Source organism: Rattus rattus, chromosome 5 (genome assembly GCF_011064425.1).
Source record: "Rattus rattus isolate New Zealand chromosome 5, Rrattus_CSIRO_v1, whole genome shotgun sequence".
In the NCBI taxonomy this organism is placed as follows: domain Eukaryota; kingdom Metazoa; phylum Chordata; class Mammalia; order Rodentia; family Muridae; genus Rattus; species Rattus rattus.
Genome location: NC_046158.1, coordinates 158,285,838 through 158,313,399, shown reverse-complemented (window position 1 = coordinate 158,313,399; position 27,562 = coordinate 158,285,838). Strand labels below are relative to the sequence as shown.

Genomic DNA, 27,562 nt, shown 5'->3' with positions numbered 1-27,562 from the left:
GTTCCAGCCCATGTATGCTCTTGGGTTGGTGGCTCAGATTCTGAGAGCTCCCAGGGGTCCAGGTTTGTTGACTCTGTTGGTCTTCCTGTGGGGTTCCCATCGACTTCTGGACCTTCAGTCCTTCCCCGTTCGGCTGTGGGTATCTGAGGAAGCTTACATCATTCACATTGAGGACTTGGGTAGGAAAATCTCCATTTATACCTGGCAAGGCAGGTAGAGACAAATTCTCCTCAAGGCTGGTGGGTGTGGGATTCAGGGCTCCTCCTGGTACTTCTCTAATTTTGTATTTATAATTACCATGTCTGTACACCCACTTCCAACAGGCTATATCTCTATGACATGTACCTTGTAGCTTCGGGCTCCGTCCCTTTGTGGCTGCTCAAGCCAAGAGCTGGGGTTCAGCCCCTTGGGAGGCTGGGAGGACAAAGCCAGTGAATCCCTAGGTATCTCTGGTACACCAGAACTTACAGATGCCCCAGATGCTTCAGAGAAGCATCTGTAGATGGAGAAGGAACAAGACCCACACCTGTTTGACATGTTCGAAGTGAAAAAGGTACATGAAGGGTCTGTAGCAAATACATTTGGAAGCTTAGTTGTATCCACTTCAGGGGCTGTGCTTGGGAAAGAGAAGGCAGCAAATGGGCAGAAAGCCTGCCAGTGAGGTCCCCCTCAGATTAAAACATTCTCAAGAACAGAGCTGGCTGGAACCTGGTCTCTCTTACCTGACAGTGAACAACTGGGTGGCAGGCAGCTTGCTTCATTGTACAGAATGAGAATCCGGGACTGGGTAAGAGGCTGTGTGAGGCTCACCCACTGCCCTTCCTTTGCATGCTGACACCAAGTCAGATACCCAAACTGAGGTCTTAGATGTCTGAGTCTCCTCCTCCCTGCAGTGGTATTAAGCATCTCCTGGCTCAGAAATCGTACCCCATGATCACCTATGTACCTGGCCGTTCACTGATCCCCTGGAGATTACTACCAGCATGTCGTTTGACAACACAGGAGTCAGGATAGCAAGAGCTTACTGTGTACTGAGTGTTTGCTCCAGATGCCACTGCTGACTTGGACAGGCTGAATATAGCTATGGCTACTTGCATCTGACCCTGAAGGAGGTGGGAGGTGTTTTAAGTTAGAGAGCCAATATTTAAAAAGCCAGTGGGGTTGGGGATTTAGCTCAGTGGTAGAGCGCTTGCCTAGCAGGCGCAAGGCCCTGGGTTCGGTCCCCAGCTCCGAAAAAAAGAAAAAAGAAAAAAGGAAAAAAAAAAAAGCCAGTGTTTCACAGAAATACAGCCTCTGGCGATGAACTGCTCCGTCTGTCGACCCTTCTCCCAGGGAGGATGCTGATTGCACTTGACCAGCTACCAGGGCAAAACAGACCCCTGCAACCTGTGCCTGTATGACAAGATGAAAAGGGTAGCTTGTTCCAGAAGGCCCTCCCCACTACACCGCCCTTCCCACACGCTCCGCCCAACTGTCTCACCCTAGGAGCCAACTGGGACACGTATCTCAAATCCAGCGGCTTTAAACCCCAGCAGAGATCCAGCTCATCAGACCGCATAGCTGTAGAAGAATATGTAGAATAGGAGGAGCCACCTGTGTGGTCCTGGGACGGAGGTCACTATCCGCTCCATTCATTGATCCACCATCCGGGATTCTGACACGTCCTGAGTGCCTGATTAAGGAGCACTCTGTAGTGACCTCCGGGGTTAGGGTTAGGGTCCGTGTCACCTGTCACTTCCCATCCCGTGTTAAGAAGGGACGTGGGCAGGAAGCCCAGGATAAGCCTAGCTGTCCCACCAGCCTTTCCGGTTTCTCTCTTGCACCCTGGGCTCCTGGAGCATGGCTGTAGTGCTCAGTCTCCTCAGCGGCAGCACGGAGATCCCAGAGTACTGACCCAGAGTCTGCTCCATGCGCCTTCGTCCGCAACCAGGCCCCCTAGGCATGGAGCCCTTCCTCCGGAAGCGGCTCACTTTCTTGTCCTTTTTCTGGGATAAGATATGGCCAGCGGGTGAGTCGGAGGAAGACATCCCCAGGATCCAGGGACAGGACGACAACCCAGTGCCGGAGCAACCAGCTGCTGTTGAACCTTGTAGCTTCCCAGCCCCACGCGCCCGACTCTTCCGCGCGCTCTACGACTTCACTGCTCGATGTGCAGAGGAACTGAGCGTCAGCCGCGGGGACAGACTCTACGCCCTCAAGGAGGAGGGGGAGTACATTTTTGCCCAAAGGCTCTCTGGGCCACCCAGCACCGGACTAGTTCCAGTCACCTACCTTGCCAAGGCTACCCCGGAGACGCCCTCAGACCAACCGTAAGTATCTGGGCTTGGGAGGTAGAGCTGCTAAAAGGCTGCCAAGCCTAGTGAGTAAGTCAGGGGTTTTGAGAGTAGGAAATACCTGCTTACAGTCAGCGAGGGCTTACTGGGTGCCTGCTGGCACTGGGCTGAGCAGACAGGTGTGGCAGGGCAGTTCAATAGGAAGAGCTGCACTGCTAAGGGGTTGGGTGGGGGACCCAGGAGTGAACAAGTCCAGGGAACCTGTTGTTCCATAGAACAGCTACTCATCACAGTCACTGCAGGACCCTGCCTCTATACAGTGGTTGTTACAGTATACAGTGAGTGGTTACCGCTTCCAGGCCAGGGGCTGAGATTTGAGACTGGAGGGGGAGGAGGAGGGAGCGCACACTACTTCTAGGTGCTGCAAACCAGGCCAGAGTCAAGTGTGTTTGCATGCTCCTCCATTCATATTCACCCAAACACCTCAAATGGGTCTAAGCATAAGGCAGATAGAGCCCTGACTTGCTTTGCTCAGTGGGTATGGGGAAGAGCTTACTCTTGGCCCTCATGGCTGGGCAGTCACTGGCAGGGAGTGGCATACCAGGAGGGTCATGCTGCAGGGTTCGTGCTAGGCAGAAATAAGCTGAAGGCTGAAGAGCTGCCCCTGGCCTTACACCCAACTGGTCCTGACCTGAGTCCTCAGGTCCTAGTGTTGCTCAATTCATCTCTAGCCTCCTGAGGACCCCTCAGCAGTTACAAACTCCCAGGAGGTTTGGCTGGGGAAGCAGAGCCACAAGAAAGGGATCCACACACAAGCCCCATGCCTGTTTGCTGGAAGAGGTCGAGTGGCTGTTTTGATGGAAGGGGTATGGGACACAGAACTTATGAACAGTCCTGTAGGCTGCTGGCATGGAAGGCAGGGCTGGGATCCTGGAAGTAGGGTTGCTAGTGGAGAGCTAATGATTGCCTGACCTGGAGATCAAAGAGCTGACCACACTTAATGGTATCATTAGTCCCAGACACCTGGCCCCATCATCTAGGGAGAGACCCCTGAGGCATATCCTCCACAGTTCAGGCTGCCACAGAAACCCAGCTGTATCCCATAGTCGTGTATACCCTGTCATAGCTTCAAGGAAAGGCTGGGGCTATGTTGGAGAAACTCCCATTTCTGGTCCTCCCAAACTCAGTCTTGCTGTACTGAGAAGGGACCTCAGTCCTAGGGGCTCTTCACCTGCCAGAAGATCTTCTCAATTCTCTGCTCACCAAATCTGTGGGGTCCAGCTTCTCAAAAAAAGAAAAAGGAAAAAGGAAAAAAGAAAAAAAGAAAGAAAGAAAAGAAATGGATGGAGTCATACCAGATGTACCTGATGTGACTTAGCACTCAGGGTCTGGTCTACCTAGGCATGGCCCTTCAGAGGAAACGAGGTACTTAGAACACCTCCCCCCTCATTTTCTACTGCCTGCCTCTGCTAATGTCCTGCCCACTCCAGCTTAGTCTCCCTCTTCTGCAGATCTCAGCTCCCAAGTAGCTAACCTTCAGATGAACCATGCCCAGCCAGGTGACACCTAGGGTCCTTGGCCATACTAGAATTCTATGGGTACTTCTGGAGCAGCTCGTTGGACTCCCACAGTGATTCAGTAGTTTCAAGTTTGGGGTTTTGGTCTTTGGTGAAGCCTGGTAGTATATCAGAGTAATAGAACCAGTGGCCCAGGTGAGTGGACAGTCATACCTGTGTGAAGGGGCTTCCAGTCACCTGATGGTGGTGGCCTGGGACACCAGCTTCAGGCACTGGGCACATTCCTCCCTGAGAGACAGCAGGGCAGTTGAGGCCTCACACTTTGCCAGGGTCACATGGTTGGGCCTGAAAGAAGACTGTTATGTCCTGGATTTGCAGTTGGTACTTCAATGGGATCAGCAGGACTCAGGCCCAGCAGTTGCTCTTGTCTCCTGCCAACGCACCAGGGGCCTTCCTCATCCGGCCCAGCGAAAGCAGCATCGGGGGATATTCTCTGTCAGGTACTTGAACAACCTCTCAAGACTTCATTTTCCTGGGCGAGGGGCGTCTTGCTCAACCCTCCCAGGCCAGACCTACTTGACCTTGGGGCAGTTGAATCCTACACTAGCAACCCTTCATACAGACATGCTTGTTAGCAAGCAACCTCCCTTTCTCTCTCTCTCTCTCTCTCTCTCTCTCTCTCTCTCTCTCTCTCTCTCTCTCTCTCTCTCCTCCTCCTCCTCCTCCCCCTCCTTCTTCCCTCTCTCCCTTCCCCTCCTTTCTCCTTCCCTTGCCTCCTTCCTTCCTCCCTTCCCTCTCTTCCCTCTTCCTCCCTTCCTCCCTTCATCTTTCCACCCTCCATCCCTTCCTCCATTCCCTCCTTCCTTTCTTCCTCTTTCTTTCTCCACTTCCTCCATTTGCTACCTGGTAGAGTTAGCATTCCATTAAACATGAACCTATTTAATACTCTTTGTCCCCAGGGCTCCCTGACTGTCCTGGGGCCTGTATCTTGACCATGCCCCCTCTTGCACAGACCATTGTCCACCTCAGCGACCCCATGGTCAATCTGAGGGAAGTCACTTGAGATGCTGGGCTGTGGGTATCTGAGGCAGGTGTAGCCAAGGCACTGGTTTCCATTTCTGTCTCCAGTCAGGGCTCAGGCCAAAGTCTGCCACTATCGAATCTGCATGGCACCCAGCGGCGGCCTCTACCTGCAGGAGGGTCGACTCTTCCCCAGCCTGGATGCATTGCTAGCTTACTACAAGACCAACTGGAAGCTGATCCAGAACCCTCTGTTGCAGCCCTGTGTACCCCAGGTGGATCTGCAACTTTCCCCATTCCTGGGGACCACCAGGAACCCTGCCTCAGAGTCTCTTGGCAAGCGTCTGGCCTAGACTTGACTAGGGAATAGCCGGTGTCCAGTGGTTTATTTATTCTGATGGAGTTGCCAGTTTTATCTACTCTGAGGCTATTGGAAAGTTGGGGATCCCCAAGGGGTATAGGATGCACCCAATTCTGCATGGCATCATGAGGAGTCAAGGCCAGTGTGGGGAAGGCACCCACAGTTGCTCCTAGCCCTGAGGGCAGAAGCTGAGAGTAGAGATACTATTTCCCCCAGTATCTGGTATTACTGGGTCCAGGGCAGCAGTCTGGTTTCTCTGGTTCTGTAATGACAGCCTAATGACAGCCTAGCCAGGGTTGTAATGAGTGTTTGTGAACGGATGTCCGGCTCTGGTAAAGGGGCCGCTTAAGTTCCCAAAACAATTAGCCTCCTAGCTCTGAGCTTGGCCTCCTGGAGGTCCACACTGGTCTCCCCTTTGTCCTAGCCTGGGCCTGGAGTAGGAGTGCACTGGGGAGGGAGAGGCTAAGGCCTGATGCTGGGGCTTTTCCTGAGATTCCCAGGGAGGCTAGGTTCAAATAGTAGCTTCGTCTTCCTGCCCATTCTGCTAGGGGAGTCTAAGGCAGCGCACTGAATGTCCCTTCCCACAGATGCCCTCGGCTCAGGACGAGTGGGAACGGCCACGTTCAGAATTTGTCCTTCGGAGAAAACTGGGTGAAGGCTTCTTCGGGGAGGTGTGGGAAGGCCTGTGGCTGGGCTCTACACCTGTGGCGGTGAAGGTAATCAAATCAGGTGAGGCCCTGTAGCATTGCCCTCTGACCCTGGAGCCTGGGGCAGTGGTGGCCCTGCACAGTCCTGGAGCAACATCTTTTTTATAGCTGACATGAAGCTGGCAGACCTCACCAAGGAGATTGAGGCACTGAAGAGCTTGAGGCATGAGCGGCTGATCCGGCTGCACGCTATATGCTCCCTGGGTGAACCCGTGTACATCGTTACCGAACTCATGGGCAAGGGCAACTTGCAGGTCTACCTGGGCAGTGAGTAACTTCTACTTGGGCAGTGGATGCTTTCCCTTCCCCCACCCTGTAGCAGACATCTGCCAACCCCTACGATAACATTCACACCCTAGGTCCACAAAGAAGAATCCTTAAGCATTTGTAAGAGACACATGTGGCCCAGGTTGCAGACACCTGGTCCCACTGAGGCCAAGGATCTGGTTCAGGCTTAGATTTGGTGAAAGGCTATGTAGTCAAAACCCGGTCGTTCTGAGGCTAGGGCTGCCGTACAAACAGTAGAGGTTCCCTTTGTGTCACTGACCTCTGATATGCTCAGACCCAGTCCAGGTTGGGTAGTATCTCCCTTGGGAGTACAGGCAGGTACCGAGAAACAGGTTGTGCTTGAGGCCTTGTGGTGACTTCCCTTTCCGTGCTATTCATTGTCTACTGGGCCTTAGTAGGTGCCGCTCTCACTCTCTCAGAGATGGGAGAATCACGGCACAGAAGAAGCACGTGTGTGCACATGCACTTGCCTTGCTGGCCATCATCCTGTGCCATTATGAGGACCGCCACCCAGCCCTGACCCCTGAGCCCCTCTCTCTGCAGGCCCTGAGGGAAAGGCCCTGAGCCTGCCTCATCTACTGGGATTTGCCTGCCAGGTAGCTGAGGGCATGAGCTACCTGGAGGAGCGGCGTGTTGTCCACCGCGACTTGGCTGCCAGGAACGTGCTGGTGGGGGATGACCTCACCTGCAAGGTAGCTGATTTTGGCCTGGCCAGGCTGCTCAAGGTCAGTGGGGCTCTGGGCTCCTAACCCCTACAGAGGGGAAAACACTACGCTGAATTCCCAACCGTTACACCTCATCCCCAGGACGACGTCTACTCCCCAAGCAGTGGCTCCAAGATCCCCGTCAAGTGGACGGCACCTGAGGCTGCTAATTACCGTATCTTTTCCCAAAAGTCAGATGTCTGGTCCTTTGGCATCCTGCTGTATGAAGTCTTCACTTATGGCCAGTGTCCCTATGAGGGTAAGCCATCTCAGAGGAGATTATGACTCATCAGGGAAAGTCTAGTCTGAGGGAGGTGACCTGGGATCCAGTCTGAGGGAGGAGATGTATGGTGCCCTGGGAGTCACTGACCCACAGAGGTACCAGGGTAGGGGCTGGAGTACCAGCACAGACTGGTCATGCAGAGGTTGGGAGTGGGATAGTCTCTTTGGTGGCACCTGGGCAGCAGAATCAAGGCAGCTGCTGTCTGGTCCTCTTGCTGGCCCTTTATCAGGAATGACCAACCACGAGACGCTACAGCAGATTAGTCGTGGATACCGGCTGCCACGCCCAGCTGTCTGCCCAGCAGAGGTCTACGTGCTCATGGTGGAGTGTTGGAAGGGCAGCCCCGAGGAGCGTCCCACCTTTGCCACACTGAGGGAGAAGCTGAATGCCATAAACAGACGCCTCCATCTGGGCCTCACGTGACCAGGTCTCTCCAGACCCTTGGGCAGCAGCTAGGGCTGCCGCTTCCTGAAGGCTGTCTCCCAAGGAAATATTTGTCACTCATACCCATGGGAGATGCTATACAACTGAGAATGACAGCAGCCTCTGGGCTCCCACCCTGGGGCTCCTTCACTGACACAGTCTGGTACTCACATGTGCACACTAGAGAGACGCATGTACCTACATGTGCACACCAGACGGGACTTGTGCAGACTGAGCCTGGTCGTGAGCACTCACTCAAATATGAAGGCCGATGTGCTCCTCCTGGCATAGTCCCCAAAGTGTTGATAAAGTATAGAAGAGGAGCCGCACGGACGTGCTGGACAGACGAGTACCCACAGAGCCAGCAGTTTCCTCCTTGCCCTCAACGCTGCTCCCTTCTAGAATCAAGGATGGAAAAGCCCACTTTCCCCAGGTCTTACTGTAGATTGGGTTAAGTAGCCAACACCAGGGCTGGCTGTGTGCCAATACATGCTATGTTCTCTTAGGAGACAGCAGCAGCATCTGCCCCTACCCAGTGCCCCACGGGTACTAGTAAACCTTAGGAACACAAAGTCAGCTTCAATAAACATGTTCTGTCGGTTTCACATTCCGGCTCCCCGAATGGAATGCCGGAGGCTCTCGAACGCGGGAGGGAGAATTAAATGGCAGCCCACAGCCAGAGCTGCATTACAGTGTGGACCTCGTGGCATTAATGGTGGACACTGCTAGAGCTAAGCGAGCAGCCCTTTCCATCTCCCTGGCTTGGGATTGAAGCCAGAAGGCTCCTCAGCTTCAGGAAGGGCAGACTGGCTATTTGGAGGTCAGCACACCCACGCCTTCTCTACATGCAGAGGAACGGTGTTTCTTTGGATGATGGGCAGTGGTTTAGGAGGCAGAATTTTCTGGTTGGTGGGATTAGGCAGATTTAGGTAGGACGTTGACAACCACATAAACTACTCTCTGGGGCAAAGCCCCCAAGGGCCACTTTTTGAGGGTAACACCTTGAGAAGTTGGGCCCTTGATCATACCACAGTTCACGGCACTCAGGGGCAGCATACTTAGCAGGAAGGGCATGGGGGCTTTGCTCAGGGACCCAAGACCATTTCACTCTCCTACCAGTTGTACCCAGAAGGCTGTGGGGCAGAGAGACTGGCAGTCCCTAGAGGGGATGAAATTTGGGGCCAGCTTTGCACTCACCAAAGCCAATTTGCCCATGATTACATTTGTAAACTGGCTAAGAGGAAGCTGGGAACCAAACCTCATGTGTAAAGCGACCCCTTAGCTAGAGCAAAGGTTTTGGGGGTTAGTCAGTCATGGGCTTTCTCACGGGAGGCAGATTTGAAACAGGAGGGTCCTAGGAGCTATGGAGGCCAGGCTGACAGAGTGCGCTAACATTGGTCTTTATAGGTAGAAGAGGCAGTGGGATTGGGCTGAGGGATTGCCCTGCCTCTCCTTAGCCTGCAGATCTGATTGAGGGAGGTGGAAGGGAAGAATCTGCACATGGCAGTTGGCTGCTTATGGGGTCCCTGCTTTGCCAGCACACAGAGCAGAAATGTGGTCCCAAGGGCTTGTATGGCACAAGACAATAGTATTCTGATATTAAGGGGCTACCATGAGTCAAACTATGAGGGCTCTAGGGGTAGGATGGCTCAGTCTGGATAGAAGGATGGTGCTAGGGTTGTAGTCAAACCATGGAAGCTGGTTTGACCTGATCCTGGCACATTCCTGGGCATCTAGTCAGCCAACGATGAGCAGGTTTGGCCCTCCTGGGGAGAGGCCAGGGACTTTTGGGCTACCTGATGTGTCATCAATAGAGCTGCCCACGGGTCTCATTTAGGGACATGTGGCTGTCCAGGACATAGCTTGACCTCAGAGGTTCAAGACTTGAAGACCCTGGAGGAAACCAGGAGGCAACTGTGGAGTTCTTGAGGCTGACCTCTGCCACTAGCAATCCTTATCCCTTTCTACTTCCTGTATTGATTGATCGACCCTTCCCCACACCTTATGGGGAGCTGAGCTAGGCTGGGTAGGTGTGGAGCTACCGAGTAATGCATGTTGCTGTTTTTAATCCCAATAGGAAGTGGGTAGTGCTTTGTCTCTTCCATGAAAGAAAACGCGAGGCCTGGCGCAGTTCTCGGAAGTAGAACATTTATTCAACATGTGGGCCAGAATTTGATCCTCAGCATGAAGTAGCACCCCCCCACCCCCACCACTACCACAGCACTCCCCCACCTTAAAAAAGAAAAAAGAAAGAAAAAGAAAAAAAATCAATTTAATCCGGCGTTATTTCCCAGGTCACTCACCCTTATAGACTTTTCAATTTCCTTTCCCGTCGTGCAGGATCACCCAATCATGAACACAACAGGATCAGCCAGAGTGAGAAGGGTTGTCAGGGCCACTCTGGAGACAGGGAATCCTTGGAGCTCTCAAGGTTCAACAGGAGGAGGGGGAGGGACAGACTGGAACAGTCACAAGTAGGGCTACTAGGGATTGGGTAGCATGGGAGGTGAATTAAAAGAGACCCTGGGGGGGTTGGGGATTTAGCTCAGTGGTAGAGCACTTGCCTAGCAACCGCAAGGCCCTGGGTTCGGTCCCCAGCTCCGGGGGGGAAAAAAAAAAAAAGAGACCCTGGGGGCCGCAGAGCAGGAGGGAAACCTGGGAAAGAGGGTGGTGGAGCTGCAGAGGCCCTGGTGGTGTGGGTCCTTCCCAGCCATTACTCACCCTTTGTGTCTGCCCCTTTTGTGTCCTTATCTGGAGGATAGGACAATACTTGCTTCTTGATCTGAGGTCTATGGACCACAGACACATCTCCAAGATATCAGGAAGCATTCTAACCCAGCTCACGACCCACACAGATGGTCATGCCCTCATACCCCTTGGTTCCCTTTGGCTCTCCAGCTGTCATGCTGCGGTCTAGCATGCTGTCATGGCTGGCTTCTCCAGGATAGACTGTATGTGAATGTCCTCAGCTCAAGGAACCTGAGTTGTGGCAGAAGCTCAGGCTGGGGTATGTTCTTTACGTTCACAGGTCTCATGCAACCCTCACCCCCTCAAGCCCCACCAGTTTCTTCTTTGTCTCCAACTCATGCCCTGCCCGATTTCCTTGATACTATGCCTAGATCTAGTCCTGTCAGCGTCTAGAGGGTGGACACCTGCTCAGGGAGGCGGCTGCCATGAATGTCAAGCCTTTCGCAACTCTCAGTATTTGTTAGCATGTGTTCAGGAGGGAAGCTTTCTCCTTTGGCAGGAGGGACCAGCCAGTGTAAGGGAGTTTGTTTTTGTTTGCACGTAGAATAGCCATTGCTTTACTCTCTACTCTGTTCTAGCAACCTGCCCACCATCTTTGAAATCTCCCTCCACTGCTCCCCTTCCCGTCCTTTAGCTCCAAGACTCACACCTCAAGGGGACAAGGCTTCAGTTGATACCCGTGTGCTCCCCATCTAATGGGGTATTCCGTGTAACTGTGGCTAGGTCTTGTCAAGGGGTTGTTTGGCTGACAGGCTTTCACCGAGCGTGAGCACATACCATGGTTTTATCTTGTGGACAAAAGAACAAACAGGGGCTAGAAGGGCCTTCAGGGTGGAGCTAGGTTAGTCCATCTCCAATCAGTGCCGGGTGTGGCTGCTCTCCTGCCCATCATAAGGAAGTAGGTGTGACTGGCTTTCTGGGAAAAGTTCCTCCTACCTCTCCCAGCAGTAAGTGTCTACAAGCAGGCCACAGTTGGCTCTGCCACTAAGCCTGCCATGGTGTCTTTGGACAAGGCTCACCTGGGTCCTAAGTATGTGGGCCTCTGGGACTTCAAAGCACGAACGGACGAGGAGCTGAGCTTTCAGGCAGGAGACCTCCTCCATGTTACCAGGAAGGAGGAACAGTGGTGGTGGGCCACCCTGCTGGATGCGGAAGGCAAGGCCTTGGCTGAGGGCTACGTGCCCCACAACTACCTGGCTGAGAAGGAAACTGTGGAGTCTGAACCGTGAGTGGCCCTGGGGAGTTGGCACAGAGGGAGGGGTGGGTGTCGGTGGGCACTGGGATGGACTGGGGAGGCCAGAGGGTGTAAGATCCTACTTGACATTCAGCTGGTCATACTCTGATCCTTAAGATCCTGGTACACAGAGTTGCTGATGGGGCTATGTTTCTGCGCAACACTGGGGGACAGGGTCTCTATTTTGGACTCACCCATGACCACTTCCCAGCCATAAGTACTGCTCTGCTAGGACCCAGATGGGTCCAGAAGGGCCTGATGTGGAATTTTAAGATGTTGTCTGTGAGGGACAAGATCTGTGTGGGAATTCAAGAGCTGTTGGGGGTGTGAAGTTTGCTCATTTTCCAAACAGCCAAAACCAGATGTGCAACTTAGTTAACTAGGGAGAAAGAAGGCTGCTGGGGCACACCTATTTATATCACCTGGCAGGGGGCATATGGTGCAAACGCCACAGTCGTAAGTGTTTACATGTTCTCTGAAGCACCCTAGTCCACTGTTCTTGGCCTCCCACATACCTGAGCCCTTGGAGGCTTTGAGGAACTACAGTAGTGACTAGTGTGGGCATGTTCACAGCCACCCAAGGACCCAAGCTACGTAGGTTGCTCTGGGCTAAGACTATGAAGGGTCCAGCAGCAGCGGCTTCTTACTGTTTTGCTCTTGAGACCCCCCCCAGTGTCTCATCTCACAATGAGTACCTATGGTGTTCAATGAAGATTGTGAGCACACAAACAAGAAACGAATACTAAATAGTACCTAGGACAGTTCCAGAGACAGAGTCTCAAGACAGAAGTGAGGTAGGCATGGGTGGTGCGCATAAAAGAATGAGGAGAGCCAGGTGCCTTGAACACTCGGGAGGTAAAGGCAGGTGTGTATCACTAAATTCCAGGGCAGCCTGGGGTGTGTGTGTGTGTGTGTGTGTGTGTGTGTGAGAGAGAGAGAGAGAGAGAGAGAGAGAGAGAGAGAGAGAGACAGATAGAGACAGAGAGAGACAGAGAGAGACAGAGACAAAGACCATGTGGCCAACATAGCAAGGGCAAAGGCCCTGAGGTCCTGAGAATCTAGCACAGGCAAACATGTCAGAGGAGGGGCAAAGCAGAGGAGGCAAAGTGGTCAGAGGGGAGAGTGGGGCAGATTCTGTACTCTGCAGGACCTGAGCAGGTGGGCTTCAAGGGCTTGAGCTAGATGTTAAACTCTTTTTTTAAAAAAAGATTTATTTATTTATATGTAAGTACACTGTAGCTGTCTTCAGACACACCAGAAGAGGGCATCAGATCTCATTACAGATGGTTGTGAGCCACCATGTGGTTGCTGGGAATTGAACTCAGGACCTCTGGAAGAGCAGTCAGTGCTCTTAACCACTGAGCCATCTCTCCAGCCCTAGATGTTAAACTCTTATGTGGAGCCTATGATCTGACAGCTCTTGAGGGAGTTGGAGACTCCGAGGGCAGAGATCACCCATGGAATTCCAAGGACTTTCACCTGTAGTTCAGTTCAGGCATGTCTCCATCCCTTGGGTTGGAAGCCAGTATGATAAAATGGCTTTGAATGGGAGAGTATGAGCATGCGGGCTACCGTGTCTGTGCATGTACATAAGGGTATGGAAGCTCGGGTTAGTATAAGAATGTGAGTGCACGGATGGGTACACACACAAGTGTACATCATGAGCACATGGTCAGTGCAATGTGAGTGCACAGTTGTGTGTGGAAAATATCTATCAAACGTGCACTTGTATTTCAGTGCATGTCTGTGCACACAAGTGCACATGTGCAAATGGCTATGTGGTTATATGCACATGTATGTGAAAATATGAGGCAGGACCAGGGAGCTGCTGTAGAGACTTGTCTCCTGCTTCTGGGCCAAGGCTGGTATCTATAGCTTAGGGCCTACAATGTGTTAAGGGACATTCACAACATAGAATTGCTTTTTAGGGGGAGGGGACTCTGATCCCCAGGTGGTCATCATGCAGAGCAGGGTGGAAGGCAGTGTTTGCCTGTCCCGCTTCTGAGCCTCCGGGACCTTTCCTGGTGTCCAGAAGCAGACATTTAGGACTCTCAGGATCCATGATGGACAGAGAGGCCTCTGTAGGGTTGGGAGCAGCACAAGAGGCAGCTTAGCTGGAGTTGGGAGTGTGAGACGGGAACCAGGGGTTATCTAGGACTCCAGGTAGGCAGGGCAAGGGTAAGTAACAGAGACAGGATGGGTGTGGAGCTGGGGTAGAGATCGGCTAGGCTGAAACTGAGCCTCTCCCCTGCAGGTGGTTCTTTGGTTGCATCTCCCGCTCAGAGGCCATGCACAGGCTGCAGTCTGAGGACTACCCGAAGGGTACCTTCCTGATCAGAGTCAGCCAGAAGCCAGGAGCAGACTATGTCCTCTCCGGTACTGCTTCCCAGACCTCCCCTTGCCTGTGCTATCTCTGAGGTTTTGGAGTCTTGGATATCTTCCTCTTCTGCTGGAAGCCCTTAGCCTTTGAGGCAGAAAACCAGTCACTCCTCTTCAAGTTGGGTGGTTTTGTGGTTTTCCTTTGCTTTTGTCATGGAAGCCAGGGTTCCACAGGGGTTTCTCTGTTGCCCAGTAACCTGGGAGTACCGGAAACAGAATAGTCATGGTTTATGGCAGGGGTGCCAGGCAATGTCCAGGCTGGGAACAGGGGCAGGCAAAGTGGGGTGTTGGGGGACATACAGGACAGGACGCCTACTCACATCTCCTTCTGCCGGCCACCCACCCCAGTGTGGGATGCTGAGGCCGTGCGACATTACAGGATCTGGAGGAACGGTGCGGGCAGGCTGCACCTGAATGAGGTGGTATCCTTCTCCAGTCTGTCTGAGCTTGTGAACTACCACAAGACCCACAACCTGTCCCCTGGCCTACAGCTCTCCATGGCCTGCTGGAAGGTAGGCCACTGGCTCCTCTGTGACATAGTTGTCCAGGGTCAGACAGGTGGAGTACAATATGGGGAAGGGGGTGAGGGCTCGGGACATGGCATTCTCCTTGGCCCATGGCGTCCTCTCTTATTCCACTGACTCACCAGAGCTCAGATGTGCCCCTGCTGAGTACCAATCCCTGACCTTGGTGGATGAAGGCAGTGGCAATTAATGCAGGATATCTGGACACTACTATGCTGGATCGGGCTCTAAATTTAATAATAAATAGGACTCCTCCTGAGGGGTTGGGGCAAGCCCTTCCTGAAGACAAGTTGGGCAACCCAACCCCCATTCCTACCACTGCTATTGCCCTTTCTGTCTCTCCAGCTCAAAACTGAGCCCTTGCCCCACTGGGATGACTGGGAGAGGCCGAGGGAGGAGTTCACGCTCTGTAAGAAGCTGGGGTCTGGCTACTTTGGGGAGGTCTTCGAAGGGCTCTGGAAAGGCCTGGTCCGTGTGGCTGTGAAGGTGATCTCTAGAGGTGAGCAGGTCCAGGCCCAACTCAACTTGGTCGCATGCTACTCCCCCACTAGTCCTTCCAGCAGGCACTTCTAGTCACACCCTACTGAGGATATCCCAACATACTTACTGGGCACCCACAGCATCATGGTGGGAGTAACTTCTTTCAATCGTACCGGGTTGTGTTGTTTGTCTGTTTGTTTGTTTTTAAACAAGTCACTGGAAATTTGTTTCACCTAAAATCCCAACTTCACCCTTAGATTTATACGTCAAGAATTAGGTCAGCCAGGGCTTTGAAAACATCCAGCTGGGAAATGTTGACTTTGGCAATGGTGGCTTGGGACACCGAGGCCTTGGTGTTGTACTTGGAGGCCAGCCTTTGTCTTCCTAGGCTGACCATACTTCCTGACTTGCTTCAGGAGGTCTGGGCCTCCTGCTTGGGGCACAGGTTGAGGGCTGTATTCACTGAGGTTGATGTCTCTCAGACAATCTCCTGCACCAGCACACCTTCCAGGCTGAGATTCAAGCCATGAAGAAGCTGCGACACAAGCACATCCTGTCGCTGTACGCTGTGGCAACTGCAGGGGACCCGGTCTACATCATCACGGAGCTCATGCCCAAGGGGAGCCTGCTGCAGCTATTGCGGGGTAAGTAGAAAGCTCCATTTTCCTTTTCCAGGGTGAAAGTGTTGGAGGCATCAGGAGACACACACAAAGGAGCCAACAGCTCTGCAGATCCTACCTGTCCCTACCTGACCTACAAAAAACAGCCAAGAACTCCCAGATGAGCTTGTTGTTTTGTTGTTTAAGAAGCTAGAATTTTAAAGTGGTGCTTGGTGGGGGGCTGGAGAGATAGCTTAACAGTTAAAGACACTTAATGTTCTTGCACAGAACCAGGGATTAGTTCCCAGCACCCACATGGTGGCTCACAACACCCCTAACTCTAGTTCAAGAGGATCTGACTCCCCCTTCTGGCCTCTGCAAGCACCAGGCATGCATGTGGTGCACAGACACACATACAGGCAAAATACTCAGGCACATAAAATATTTTTTAAAACTAAAGATGGGAGCCAAGCACAGTGCATATGTATTTAATCAAGCCATGGCAACTGCAGCACTTGGAGGCACAAGTTCTGTGCCCTGTTCCAGTCCTTGAGCACACAGGAGCATGCTTCTGGGATCATCTCCTGGAGACACTGTCCACAGAGAAGGCAACATCCACAGACAGTGTGCTACAACATGTCCAGAGCATGATGCCGGTCCTTCTAGCAGGGGTCAGCATCCAGGGAGGAGCCAAAGGCAGCTGGGTGTGGCTTCCAGAGATCAGAGAGTGGACATCAGTCTCCCAGGCTGCTTTCTGTATTTGAGGCCAGCCTGGTCTACAGAGCAAGCTCCAGGACAGCCTGGGCTACACAGAGAAACCCTGTCTTGAACCCTTCTCCCCTCCCCCCCAAACTAAAGATAGACAGCAATCAAGGAAAGACACACACACGCATACGTGTGCACATACCCTCAGTAACAAGTACACATATTACATCACACACATTGCAACACACAGACTATATCACCTCATTACATCACACAAACTACATCACCTCATACACACAAATCTTTAAAAAAAAAAATGGCTGGGGAAATGGCTCAGTTCATAAAGCCATGAGGACCTGAGTTTTTGAATCCCCAGAACTAACACAAAGGCAAGTATAGGAGCAGGCACCTAGGCTTCCACGGTGAGATGGGAGGCAATGGGAGAATTCTTGTTTTCTTTGGCTCAGTAGCAAACCACAAAACCCTCCTCAAACATGTCACTGGTGAAGACTAACACCCAATGTTGTCCTCTGACCGCCACACACATGCACACATACATTATACATATATAACAAAGGGGAAAAAAGCAAATGATTTATTGCCTACAAAAAATCTATTAATTGCTGATCATAAAATTTGAAAAAGTACAGAAAATAACTCTCCCTCACAGTTTCTATCCCCACAGTTAACTGAGATCACTTTACTCTATAGGCTTCTGTAGCTTGCTCATGACTTGCATCAGCCTGCCAGCTTCTCTCTCTTTCAAGACCTGCTGTCCGGTCACACTTATACACATTTATACCCAGACCTATGTAAAACACTGATACACACGAATACATTCACACATGGTACAGACACACCTGCACGCACGTAGACACAACGGATCTCACCCACAAGAGGATACCATGTTTTCTTCAACACAAACCCAGACCATCTCTACCTGTTGAGATGTTGGATATGTAAAGACGCCACCCAACTTCATACAAGAGGGAGAGGGAAAGAGATACCGAATGATCAGACCTTGGGAAAGGGATGCATATGTATCCTTGAGGAGGAGGTGCATATGTACCCTTGGGGAGGGGGGTGCATATGTATGAGCATAGCATTTGGAAGAGTAAAGTTGTGTAGTCTGCATGTGTAGTAGAATGAACTTGATCTCATGAGCAATCTCTGCAGGAAGAAGTCTTCAGAGATTAAACTCACGCCCCTTGTAGATGTAGCACTCGCTGGCTGTGCACTAGCTGGAGTGTTTAGTGGCTACGAACCGAGAATATCTTGTGGCAATGCTTTTACTTTATGAGTCCCAGAGAGGGTGTCAGACAGAGACTATGGGTGTGCTCTTTGCCTCTGGGTACGTAACTGTGGAAGGCCTGGGCCTTCCCGCTTTGTAGTTAAGCCAGACCGGCTGCTCTTTGCTGTAGACTTTACAGTCACAGCAAATGACGATTGGTCTCCGGCCAGCTGACTCTGGCCTTTGATCACCCTACAGACTCGGATGAGAAAGACCTGCCTATTTTGGAGCTGGTGGACTTTGCATCACAGGTTGCCGAGGGCATGTGCTACCTGGAATCTCAGAATTACATTCACCGTGACCTGGCTGCAAGGAACGTTCTCGTTACTGAGAACAATCTCTGCAAAGTGGGGGACTTTGGGCTGGCCAGGCTCGTCAAGGTAGGCTCCTCGGAGGTAGAAGCCAGAAGTGGGACAATGGGGTTTTGTCTCCTAAGCCTTGAGCTGAACCTAGCCATTAACAAGATGATTTCTTGATAGGGTGGTGTTAACAGGCAAGCAGGTGGCTTTATCCACACAGCCACAGCCTTGTTCATGTCCCATTGGTCTAGCTCTGAGTACCTAGCCAGTCAGCCATGTACCTTGATGTTTTCCTGTCTTTGTGCACTGCAGCTCTGTTCTTGCCTTCCTCTAACCCAGAAACCCAGTGAACTGCACTTTAACTGATACACAGGGCCTAGCCATGATGGTAGCAGCATTGGTGGTAGCTACCTATGGAAGCAGTGGGCTGGTGTCAGTGGACCAGACAGCAATAGGCAATGTGGTTGTCCTTGCCTACCAGGACCTTGGAGTCTGTGCTTGTCAATGCTACACAGGAAGGGTACAAGTGGCCACTCCCTCTAGTGTCAGGTTCTACCATAAGACATCTTACCACAGGAGGACATCTACCTTTCCCGTGACCACAACGTCCCCTACAAATGGACAGCACCTGAGGCACTTTCCCGAGGGCATTACTCCATCAAATCGGATGTCTGGTCTTTTGGTGTTCTCCTTCATGAAATTTTCAGCAGGGGGCAGATGCCCTACCCAGGTATTGCCCCAAGAATGTCTCTAGGGGTGGACAAGCAGTGAGGTGGAGTCAGGGCAGGTCTTGAATGGATGACAGAGATGAGAGGAGGTGCTTCCCAGGGCCTCAACCAGACCCCACCCCTGTTCCATCCCTTGAGCATTTGGGAGCATGCTTCTGGGATCATCTCCTGTAGACACTGTCCACAGGGAAGGTGACATCCACAGACAGTGTGCTACAACATGTCCAGAGCATGATGGCGGTCCTTCTAGCAGGGGTCAGCATCCAGGGAGGAGCCAAAGGCAGCTGGGTGTGGCTTCCAGGGATCAGAGGGTGGACATCAGTCTCCTAGCTCTCATTTCTCTTGTGTCATGGACCACAGGCATGTCCAATCACGAAACCTTCCTGAGGGTGGATGCCGGCTACCGCATGCCCTGCCCCTTGGAGTGCCCACCCAACATACACAAGCTGATGCTTAGCTGTTGGAGCAGAGACCCCAAGCAGAGACCCTGCTTCAAAGACCTGTGTGAGAAACTCTCAGGTATCACTAGGTATGAGAACCTGGTCTGAGCTCCTCGGCTGTGGCCAGGACCCACAGAAGAGGGCCTCGTGGTTATCCTGGATTTCCACAAGGGTGGCATGCACCATCCTTCAGTTTACTGAGAAGAAGGGATAGGGGACACACCAAACATATCTTAAACACTGCGTGTGGTCAAGGAAAGAAAGAGGCAGCAGCCATGTTCCTTTCCCATTTATCCTCCTCCAGGAGGCACTACACAAAATCCAGGAAGTCACTCTCTGGCTTCCTCCTCCCTTCTCCTCGGAAGACTTCATGTGACCGAGAAGCCAAGAAGAGTCTAGGCAATGGTCTTTGTGGAATTCTTGCCATATCACTTTTAGAGCTTGACTGCCCACAAACACATAGCCCACCCTTTAGTGCCTTAATTCTTCAGGATCTTATGCCACGTAAAACTCAGAAGAAGTTTGCTTCGCTGGAGGAGTCTCGCCTAGGAAGCTCAAGACAGATAAAATGATATGAAATTTCCGCCCGGCAGTTTCTGATGCCCACTGGGGGGTGCTTGAGATACTCAACCACCCGGAGGCTGCAGAAGCAGAAGAAAAGGATGACGGAACCAGGAGGAGCCAGGAGTTTTGTTTGTTTGCCTTTTCCAAGACAGGGTTTCTCTGTGTAGCTCTGGGACTCATCCTGTAGACCAGGTTGGCCTTGAACTCACAGAGACTCGCCTGCCTCTGCTTCCCAAGTGCTGGGACTGAAGGCAGGTGACACCGCTGCTGCCTGGCAGAGTGAGGACTCTTAACCATGTGGGCAGAGGCAGCTCTTCTGCGTCTCTGCCTGAGGTTCTGTACTTGTTTCTAAAGTCAAATTCAATCTGGGCTTGTGAGTCTTGTGTTTAGTTTTAGAGCTCCTGGTTCTTTCCCTTCAGAGATGTCTTTTATCCCTGAGCTCCTCAGGCAGAATACACTCATGCTCGGTGCCCTCCTCTGCTTCCTGTTTGGACCTGAGTTTTCCCAGGTGGCTCTGGCCCATGGCTGCTTTACCCCATGTGTCTTCAGTGCTCTTGACCCATGAAGTCCACACAATCTGCTCTCCATGTCATCTCCTTATACACTTGGACATTAGAACTCCAGTTCTGAGAGGGGAGTATCCCAAAAGCACCTACCTGAGGCTACCTTACTGAAAGTGGACATGCCCCTCTGATCACGTCTACCAGACATGTCCAGACTGGCCTCTCACAACAGATGAATATGCTGCAACCTCCCTTGCAGAAATGTCTTCTCCGTATCCTAGAGATGACACTGTCTGCACTGCTTCCTGTAAAGCGGTTCTCAGGGATGTGACGTCATTAGATAGGGAGAGCACAGGAAAACGTTTGGAAACGGGGCAAAGGAAAACCCTTTGAACTAAATCTTCTGCAAACATATTCATCAAAAAGTTTTCCCTCTCTCAGAAACTGAATCTTTCATTTTCACCAAGAACAGAATTTGGGCCAGGCTTGGCGGCACCCATCTTAAATCCCAGCACTTGAGAGACAGAGGTAGGCAGATCTCTGTGAGTTTGAGGCCAGCCTGATCTACATAGCAAATTTCAGGATAGCCAGAGCTATACAGAGAGACCCTGTTTCAGAAAAGAACAAAAATAAAAAAAAAACAACCACAATTTGTATAAAAATCAAGCAGACATAAACTGAACCAGGACTAAACATTCTAAAATTAAAGCTGTAGGGTCTCTGTACATTTGGCTATTTGCAAAGTCCTCCCCCACTTACAGAGGGGACAACACTGGGTGCACACCTTTAATCCCAGCATTTGGGAGGCAAATGCAGGTGTTATCTGTGTGTTTGGGGATAGCCTGCTCTACAGAGTTCCAGGACTGCCAGGGCTACATAGTGTGACCCTGTCTCAAAAACAAACAAACAAACAACAAAAACAAAATAAAAAAAAATAAACGACAAATCTCTTACAGTTCTGTTTGGGCTGATCTAGATAGAGATGAGTGCTTATTAAATATCCCTAAAACCTCTCAAAATATAGAAACAAATGTCCTCAAAGATCATATGATCTAGAATAATCTTTAAGAGTATTGGTAAAATAAAAACAGGAATGTTTCCAGACCGGTCAACACAGATACAGTGTAGCTAGCTAGTATAGTACGACCTTCCTAATGCTGTGACCCTTTAATACAGTCCCTCATGTTGTGGTGACTCCTAACCATAAAATATTCTGGTTACTACTTCATAACTGTAATTTTGCTATTGTTGTGAATTGTGAATATTTTTGAATATAGAATCCCCTTTGTCAAAGGAGTTATGACCCACAGGTTGAGAACCACTGAGGGTTTTTTTTTTTCTTACCAAGGTTTAAACAAATTTAATTCTACTGAGTATTTAAAACACTAAAAGGAGAAATGAAACCCAAGGGCGGAACCCAGAGGAGGAAGAGAAGGGGATGGTCTTTGCTTCTGCAGTGTTATCGACATTTGCCTGACTTATTAACAAAAGCGACTTAGGTGCTGATAACTTGTGACACTTTCGTAACTGTTGAGTGGACAGGAATGTAAGTGGAGTGAATGTTAAAATGAACTTTTCAACAACAATTTTAATTTTTAAAAGGCATCTTACAACCTTAAGTTTGTTCAGGCTTGAGAAATGCAGTTAACAGTTCAGTCTTGGGTTCATCCCTAAGGAGACAAACTTGGGCTGATCTGCTTATGGCCTCCTGGTTTTACACAGGATGGAGCTGTGCAGTGAAGGAAGGGCAATGCTGCTTCAGTGCCTGCACAGGTTTTCTTCAGTGGCATGCTGTCTGCCATGGGTGCCAGGGGTTCTAAGAGTTAAGAATGACAACATATGTAATTAGAACCACTAGAAATAACAAGAAAAACCACCTATGAGCAAAGCGAACAGGGAAAGCTCCGTTTGTGGTAAGGTTATATACTGGCATTTAGAGAGAATGATCATTAATTGCTAACGTAGGACTTCTTCCAAATTATGAGGAGAAATAGGGAGGGAAAGGGGGATTGCTGTTGCTGTTTTGTCTTCTGAGACAGGGTTTCTCTGTGTAGCCCTGGGCATCTTGGAAGTAGCTCTACAGGCCAGGCTGTCCTTAAACTCAGAGATCCACCTGCCTCTTCCTCCTGGTGCTGGAACTAGAGGTGTGTGCCATCACACCCAGCTTGTTGATGGATACTGTCTTCCAAAGGCCTGGTGGAATGGAACCTTTTCTCATGTAGTCAAAGCTAAGGACTGGAAGGATTTATGTAGCATTTTTAAAAACAGCTTAGGGGCTGGGCTGAAGCTCTGTTGGCAGAGCTTTTACTGAACACACGTGATGTCTTGGGTTTCATACCTAACAGTGTATACACCGAGTGTGGTGCATACCCGAGTCCCGAGTATTTGGGAGGTAGAAGGAGGAGAATCAAAAGTTAAAGGGCATCTTCACCACAAAAAGTTCAAGACCGACTCCTGTAACTGGGCTTTTCTTCCTGACCACCTTGTTCCCAGAAATAATGACTCTGAGACTAATCATTTACTAATAAATGCTTAGGTCAATAACATTGGCTCTGTTCCCTGACTCTATAATCCAGTTTATTCTAGGCCAAGTTCTTCTACTGGCTAGTTTCCTCTCTGGGCGAATCTCTCAAGTCTCACTATTTCCCAGAATTCCTCTCTCTGCTGGAACTCCCACCTCATATTTCCTGCCTCAGCTCATTGGCCAAAGGGTTTTTTTTTTTTTTTTAATTGACAGGTAAATGCTTTTACACAGTGCAGAGATTCTCTCTCTCTACAAACTTGGGCTATACAAGACTTTCTATTAAAATATCTCCCCAGAAGGGAATAGTTTTAGTAATAATATAGTGATATAAAAAACATCTTGGCATTATCAAAGATGTCTAGTTACAAGTTCTAAAATCTTGCACTCTTAGTTTGACTCAGGTGACTAGCCTAGGATTCGTGCTGTCTCACGCTCCTTCCATGTTGTGTGTGACTTGTTCTTTGATGACTGAAAGACACATTTTGCTCCCAACCACATAACCAAGATTTCCTTTAAATATCTTGTTTCTTTGCTTATTTAGGTAACTAAGGTCACACCTAACCAAGTATTTGGCAATTCTGAAACCAAACTCTAGAGTCAGTTCTAACTCTAAACCAACTTTGCAGTTTCTCGAAGGGGGCTTGCAGCCTCAGGATTTCTTCCATAAAGGAGAGCTATTAAACCACGCTTTTGATATACTATATAAAAGGCCCTGCCAAATACTGAAATGTGAAACCTTCAGGTTGAACTTACAGGTGTTAATGCATAGGGGTTGTAGAAAATTCCTGAAAATCTGGTATATCCAGGGATGTCATCAGTCACATTTCTGTTATTTAAACACATACCACGGGAAATTATGAGTTCCTTAGCTGAGGCTTAATTTCCTCCCATAAATGTTTACTTTGACTCTTGGAGATGGAAAGTGTGTATAGGCTCTGTCAACAACTGCTTCCAGATGTTTACATCAGACAGGTGTCCACACTGTCTCGGAATCACCTGGCTCATTGTTTCTATATGTGAAACTGGTGGCCTCACCGCCATTTCCAGATAAGTCAGAACAAGGATTCATTATCAGTGAACCGGTTTTAGGTTTGTTTTTTGTTTGTTTGTTTTTGTTGTTGTTGTTGGTTTTTTTTCTTTTTAAGATTATATTTATTTCGAAACTGCTCTCAGGCAAGTTCACTGGCCCCAAGGGTTGAGGCCAGGGGACTGGCCATGGAAAGGGTGGAGAGAGAAGAAGAAAGGGCTCGAGAGAAAGGCAACAGAGAGATAAATTTTTAAAAAGCGACTTTAAATGTTGCTGGTTCTGAAGCACCTGTTTTCTAAAGGAAATCTTTTCCCTGTCTCCAGCTTACCTTCTGAAAGGCGAAATGTGGTTCTTTCTACCTCCTGATTATTTTTTTCCTAAAGAACCTACAGTGTGCTACCAGCTATTCTGCACTTGAATGTGAAAGTCCGAGGACGATTTCAAGTGTTGCTCCTTGGGTGCCAATTTTTTTTTTTTTTTTTTTTAAAGAAAGTATCTCTCACCATTAGCCTCACAAATCTACACCTCCCAGCCCTGAGGTAGTGAACACCTCAACCAGCTTTTACCGGGATTCCAAAGTTCAAACTCAGGTCTCCTCATTGGCGAGGCAAGCCTCTGCCAGTTGAGCTTTTTCCTCAGCTCCAGGTAGACTAGGTAACTACAGTGACTAAGGGTGACGTCATGGTAGCAAGGCCTTGTGGGAAGAACTGGCCTGGTTCCTAGAATGCCTTACTATAAGAAAGGCTGACTTCAGGAGCCTCAGGGACTTTTCAAAGAGGGAGCTACCCAAATCTACAGGTGCTAGGGACAAAAAAACCCTTGTGGTACAACTCAGATGTGGCAGCCTGGCCCAAATACACTGAGAACAAAGTCCTGGCACCACAAACAAACACAGGTGCCCACAGCGCCGTATGAATCAGCATAGCACTTGTAAACATGTCACACTGATTTGGCTGAGACTGCAGGGGCTCTTCCAGAACCCAGCCCTAGGCCCATCTCTACAGAGTTTTTGTTTTTGTTTTTTAGTCACTCGAGATCCAGAGTAGATCCCAAATTCTTTCCTTTACTATCTTTATACGTTTGATTATTTTCTACGACTTCTCTCTAACCTTCTGCAGGTCACTAAGATACCCATTTCTCAGCTTTGCCGGCTGACAAGACTTCAGAGAAACCAACAATGGGAACAGAATGGATGGGGAGACAGAACAATGCTCCTTGTCCCTCGGAGCTGTTGGCTTATCTCTAGCTTCCAGCTCTGACAGGGAGCGGCTCTGTGGACCTCATCAGGACATTCCAAGTAAAATGCATTTCCTGTTTTGGGTCCACCAAAGGTACAAAGAGCTCAGGAGTGAAGGGCAGCCTTCCACAAGCTCCCTGGATACCTTCAGGGCAGGCAGTAGGGAGGCTCAGCCTTCAGAGGCACAGGCCTTAGTTCCCTGGTGGGGAGAGTGCAGCTGTTTACAGGGTGAGGTAGCAGGAAGGCCTTCAGTGCCACACCTAAGACTCCACCCTAACCTTGCTGGCTTAAGCCACCCCCTACAGCTCCTATGCCCTCCACCCTAACCTTGCTGGCTTAAGCCACCCCCTACAGCTCCTATGCCCTTTCACCTAGAGGTTAGACTACCTGTGGTTGGAACCCTCTCTGTCTGAGCTAGTATCCCAGGGGAGCCATCCATGCAGCAAGTGGTGGAGAGGGCCTGACCCAAGGTCATCCACCAGGTTCAGGGTAGAAACTGGGTCCCTTGAGCTCAGAGCTCCCAAACTCAGCCAGAGGCCCAGCTTCCCCTGGACTCTCTACCTTGGACCAGGCCCACTTGAGAGGGCATCTCACAGCTGCAGAGGTATATCACTGGGAGGGGCCTCAAACGAGCTGTCAGGAAAGCCGCAGGAAGCAAGGCTGGATTCAGTCTCAAACACACCAGGGGAGGATGGCTGCTGTGAGTTTATTTTCTGCTTTGTAGAAGACACAGTAATGGGGTCAGGAAAGCTCAGTGCTGTAAACCAATAGGCTCTCTCCAGCTCCTGCTGGTGTCTGTTTAGCCTTCCTAGTTTACAGGGAGGGTTGAGAGGGTGGGCTCTGGTCTAGCACCACTTAAACTTGGGCAGTCTGCTGATTCTGACAGGTCAGGACGGGGCCCTGCTGTTGGTCTGGCTAGGATGCATGACTGGCTGCTTCTTCATGGTTTCAGGAGCCAGGCCACAGGAGATCGGGCTTCTGGAGGCCTGGGGGGATTCTGCCGAGCTGTAGGGAGAGCATAAGTCGCTGGGTCAGCATTTGTTTTAATTGGGGCCACCCCCGCAACCACACGGAAGATGGACTCACTGCTCAGGAGACTCCAACACTGCGGCCATGAATGGAAGGGTGGATTTCCCAAAAAAGAAGCTGGCCCACCAGTGGCCCGAGTCAGCTTTGGGAAGACCTGAGGAGCAAAGGAGGGTCACGATAGGGTCCTGTCCCTCTCCATGCTCCCCATCCCCCTTCCCCAAACCAACTCACTCCCGCCTTAGGACGTGAACTCTGCTTTTCTGCGGTCTGGTTCTGCACTCACCCGGGGAGTGGGGCACGGCGTCCCCCGGGTACTCTGCACTTCCGCCGGAGCTGTTGCTGGACGAGGAGCCCAGACGTCCTGGGAAGGGGAGGCGGGTCAGCCACAGGGCCCTGGGCCAGCCCTGGGCGGGGCTGGCGAGGGGCTACTTACGCCGATAGTAGTCATGGGTAGCCACGAGCGAGCCGCTGGAAGGGATAGCTGCCATGCTTCAGGGCCGAGGCGCTGCGGAGATGAGAGCAGAATGTGGGCCTGGTAACCGCACACCTGAGTGTACGTCGAGTCCCCCGGGTCCTGACAGTGCCTGGCTTCCAGGCGGTTCCAACCAGCCAGGGCCGGCTGCACGGTGAGACAAAGGAGCTTTGTATGCTCCCGGCCTTAAGAAGACGCGCCTCCCCCACCCCACCGCCGGACGTCACCACCACTACTACGGCTGCCCTCACCTCGGCGGAGACCCCTCCTAGCAGGCTTCGGTGCAAGGTTACGGATGGAAACGCCTGGGGCGCTAGGCCGCGGTGCCCATTTGCAAGAATAACTCACGAAACACCACTACTTTAGGACCCACACGCGTTATGCGCACGCGCGTACTTAGTTGCTTTCCTGCAGGGCAGCAGGCACAACACTGTGGGGCGGAGCGCGCGTCAAGGCCCCTCCCCCTTCACGGGGGCGCCACCCATGAAATTTTTGAGCTCTCCCGATTCCTATTAGATCGGTGGTAGCGCGAAGTGGTCCCGCCCTTCCCTCTTAGACTCCACCCCAAGCCGAGCAAGGATCCGCCCTACCTTCTGCAAAGCTGGTTCTGCAAAGCTCCACCTTGGCCCTAATACCTGGATCAAACATCTATGGTCTCGTTCCAGGCGAAATCAGCTCTGCTGCTTTTTTCCCCCCCTACTTAGAAGAGGTTAAAGAATCTCATGTGTCCCTCAGTCTGTGCCACCCTCTCGGATGTTGCCCCTCGTAGTCCATCCTGTTTGGTTTTCTTGTTACCTTTACTTGCTGCTGTCTGCGGCCTGAGCCTGTCCCCGTAGGCTTTGTTTTCCATGTACGTCACTCCGACCCTTGACCGAGTGGGTCTGTTTAACATAAGTAAGCACAGGGGGCAGCTGTCCCCGCGCGCCTCCCTACCACTGCAATCTCTCTGTTTTCTGGGCTCACTGGATGGTGCCTGGAGCCCCCAAGTGGTCCTGTAAGGACTAGCCAGCCCTTGGTAAGCTGAGGAGCCGTCTGTCTCTTTCAAGTCAGGGCTGAGACTGTTGTTCACCCAACCTGTGCTCTATTTGGAGAGGAGTAATGGGGAACAAAGTACAGACGAAGCCTTAGGGGCAGGGAGCGCTCGAACAGAGGCAGTAGCTAGCGTCAAGCAGAGGTCTGCATGTCAGAGACTCATGTTTGGGC

General features: G+C 51.0%; 3 protein-coding genes across 4 annotated transcripts; 2 read left to right on the top strand and 1 right to left on the bottom strand.

The window, feature by feature from the left end:
- The first annotated feature begins 1,573 nt into the window (after nt 1-1,573).
- On the top strand, nt 1,574-8,181 carry Srms (src-related kinase lacking C-terminal regulatory tyrosine and N-terminal myristylation sites). The gene is made up of 8 exons (XM_032902510.1): nt 1,574-2,309; nt 4,169-4,290; nt 4,919-5,085; nt 5,759-5,900; nt 5,987-6,145; nt 6,710-6,891; nt 6,973-7,129; nt 7,383-8,181. Exons 1-8 carry the CDS (start codon nt 1,909-1,911, stop codon nt 7,574-7,576), a joined length of 1,524 nt encoding a protein of 507 aa, XP_032758401.1. The 5' UTR covers nt 1,574-1,908; the 3' UTR covers nt 7,577-8,181.
- Nucleotides 8,182-11,028: 2,847 nt separating this feature from the next.
- Nucleotides 11,029-19,878, top strand: Ptk6 (protein tyrosine kinase 6). Its single transcript, XM_032904968.1, has 8 exons — nt 11,029-11,549; nt 13,813-13,934; nt 14,286-14,449; nt 14,807-14,960; nt 15,424-15,585; nt 17,735-17,916; nt 18,412-18,565; nt 18,924-19,878. Exons 1-8 carry the CDS (start codon nt 11,320-11,322, stop codon nt 19,109-19,111), a joined length of 1,356 nt encoding a protein of 451 aa, XP_032760859.1. The 5' UTR covers nt 11,029-11,319; the 3' UTR covers nt 19,112-19,878.
- A 5,667-nt stretch (nt 19,879-25,545) lies between these two features.
- On the bottom strand, nt 25,546-27,280 carry Ppdpf (pancreatic progenitor cell differentiation and proliferation factor). 2 transcript variants are annotated; one of them, XM_032904967.1, is made up of 5 exons: nt 27,155-27,280; nt 26,321-26,392; nt 26,171-26,248; nt 25,945-26,041; nt 25,546-25,863 (listed from the first exon to the last, which is right to left on the bottom strand). In XM_032904967.1, exons 2-5 carry the CDS (start codon nt 26,373-26,375, stop codon nt 25,746-25,748), a joined length of 348 nt encoding a protein of 115 aa, XP_032760858.1. In that variant the 5' UTR covers nt 26,376-26,392; nt 27,155-27,280; the 3' UTR covers nt 25,546-25,745. The 2 variants fall into 2 exon arrangements, with proteins under 2 accessions (XP_032760858.1, XP_032760857.1); XM_032904966.1 differs by lacking the exon at nt 27,155-27,280 and adding an exon at nt 26,611-26,794.
- Between the last annotated feature and the right edge of the window lie 282 nt (nt 27,281-27,562).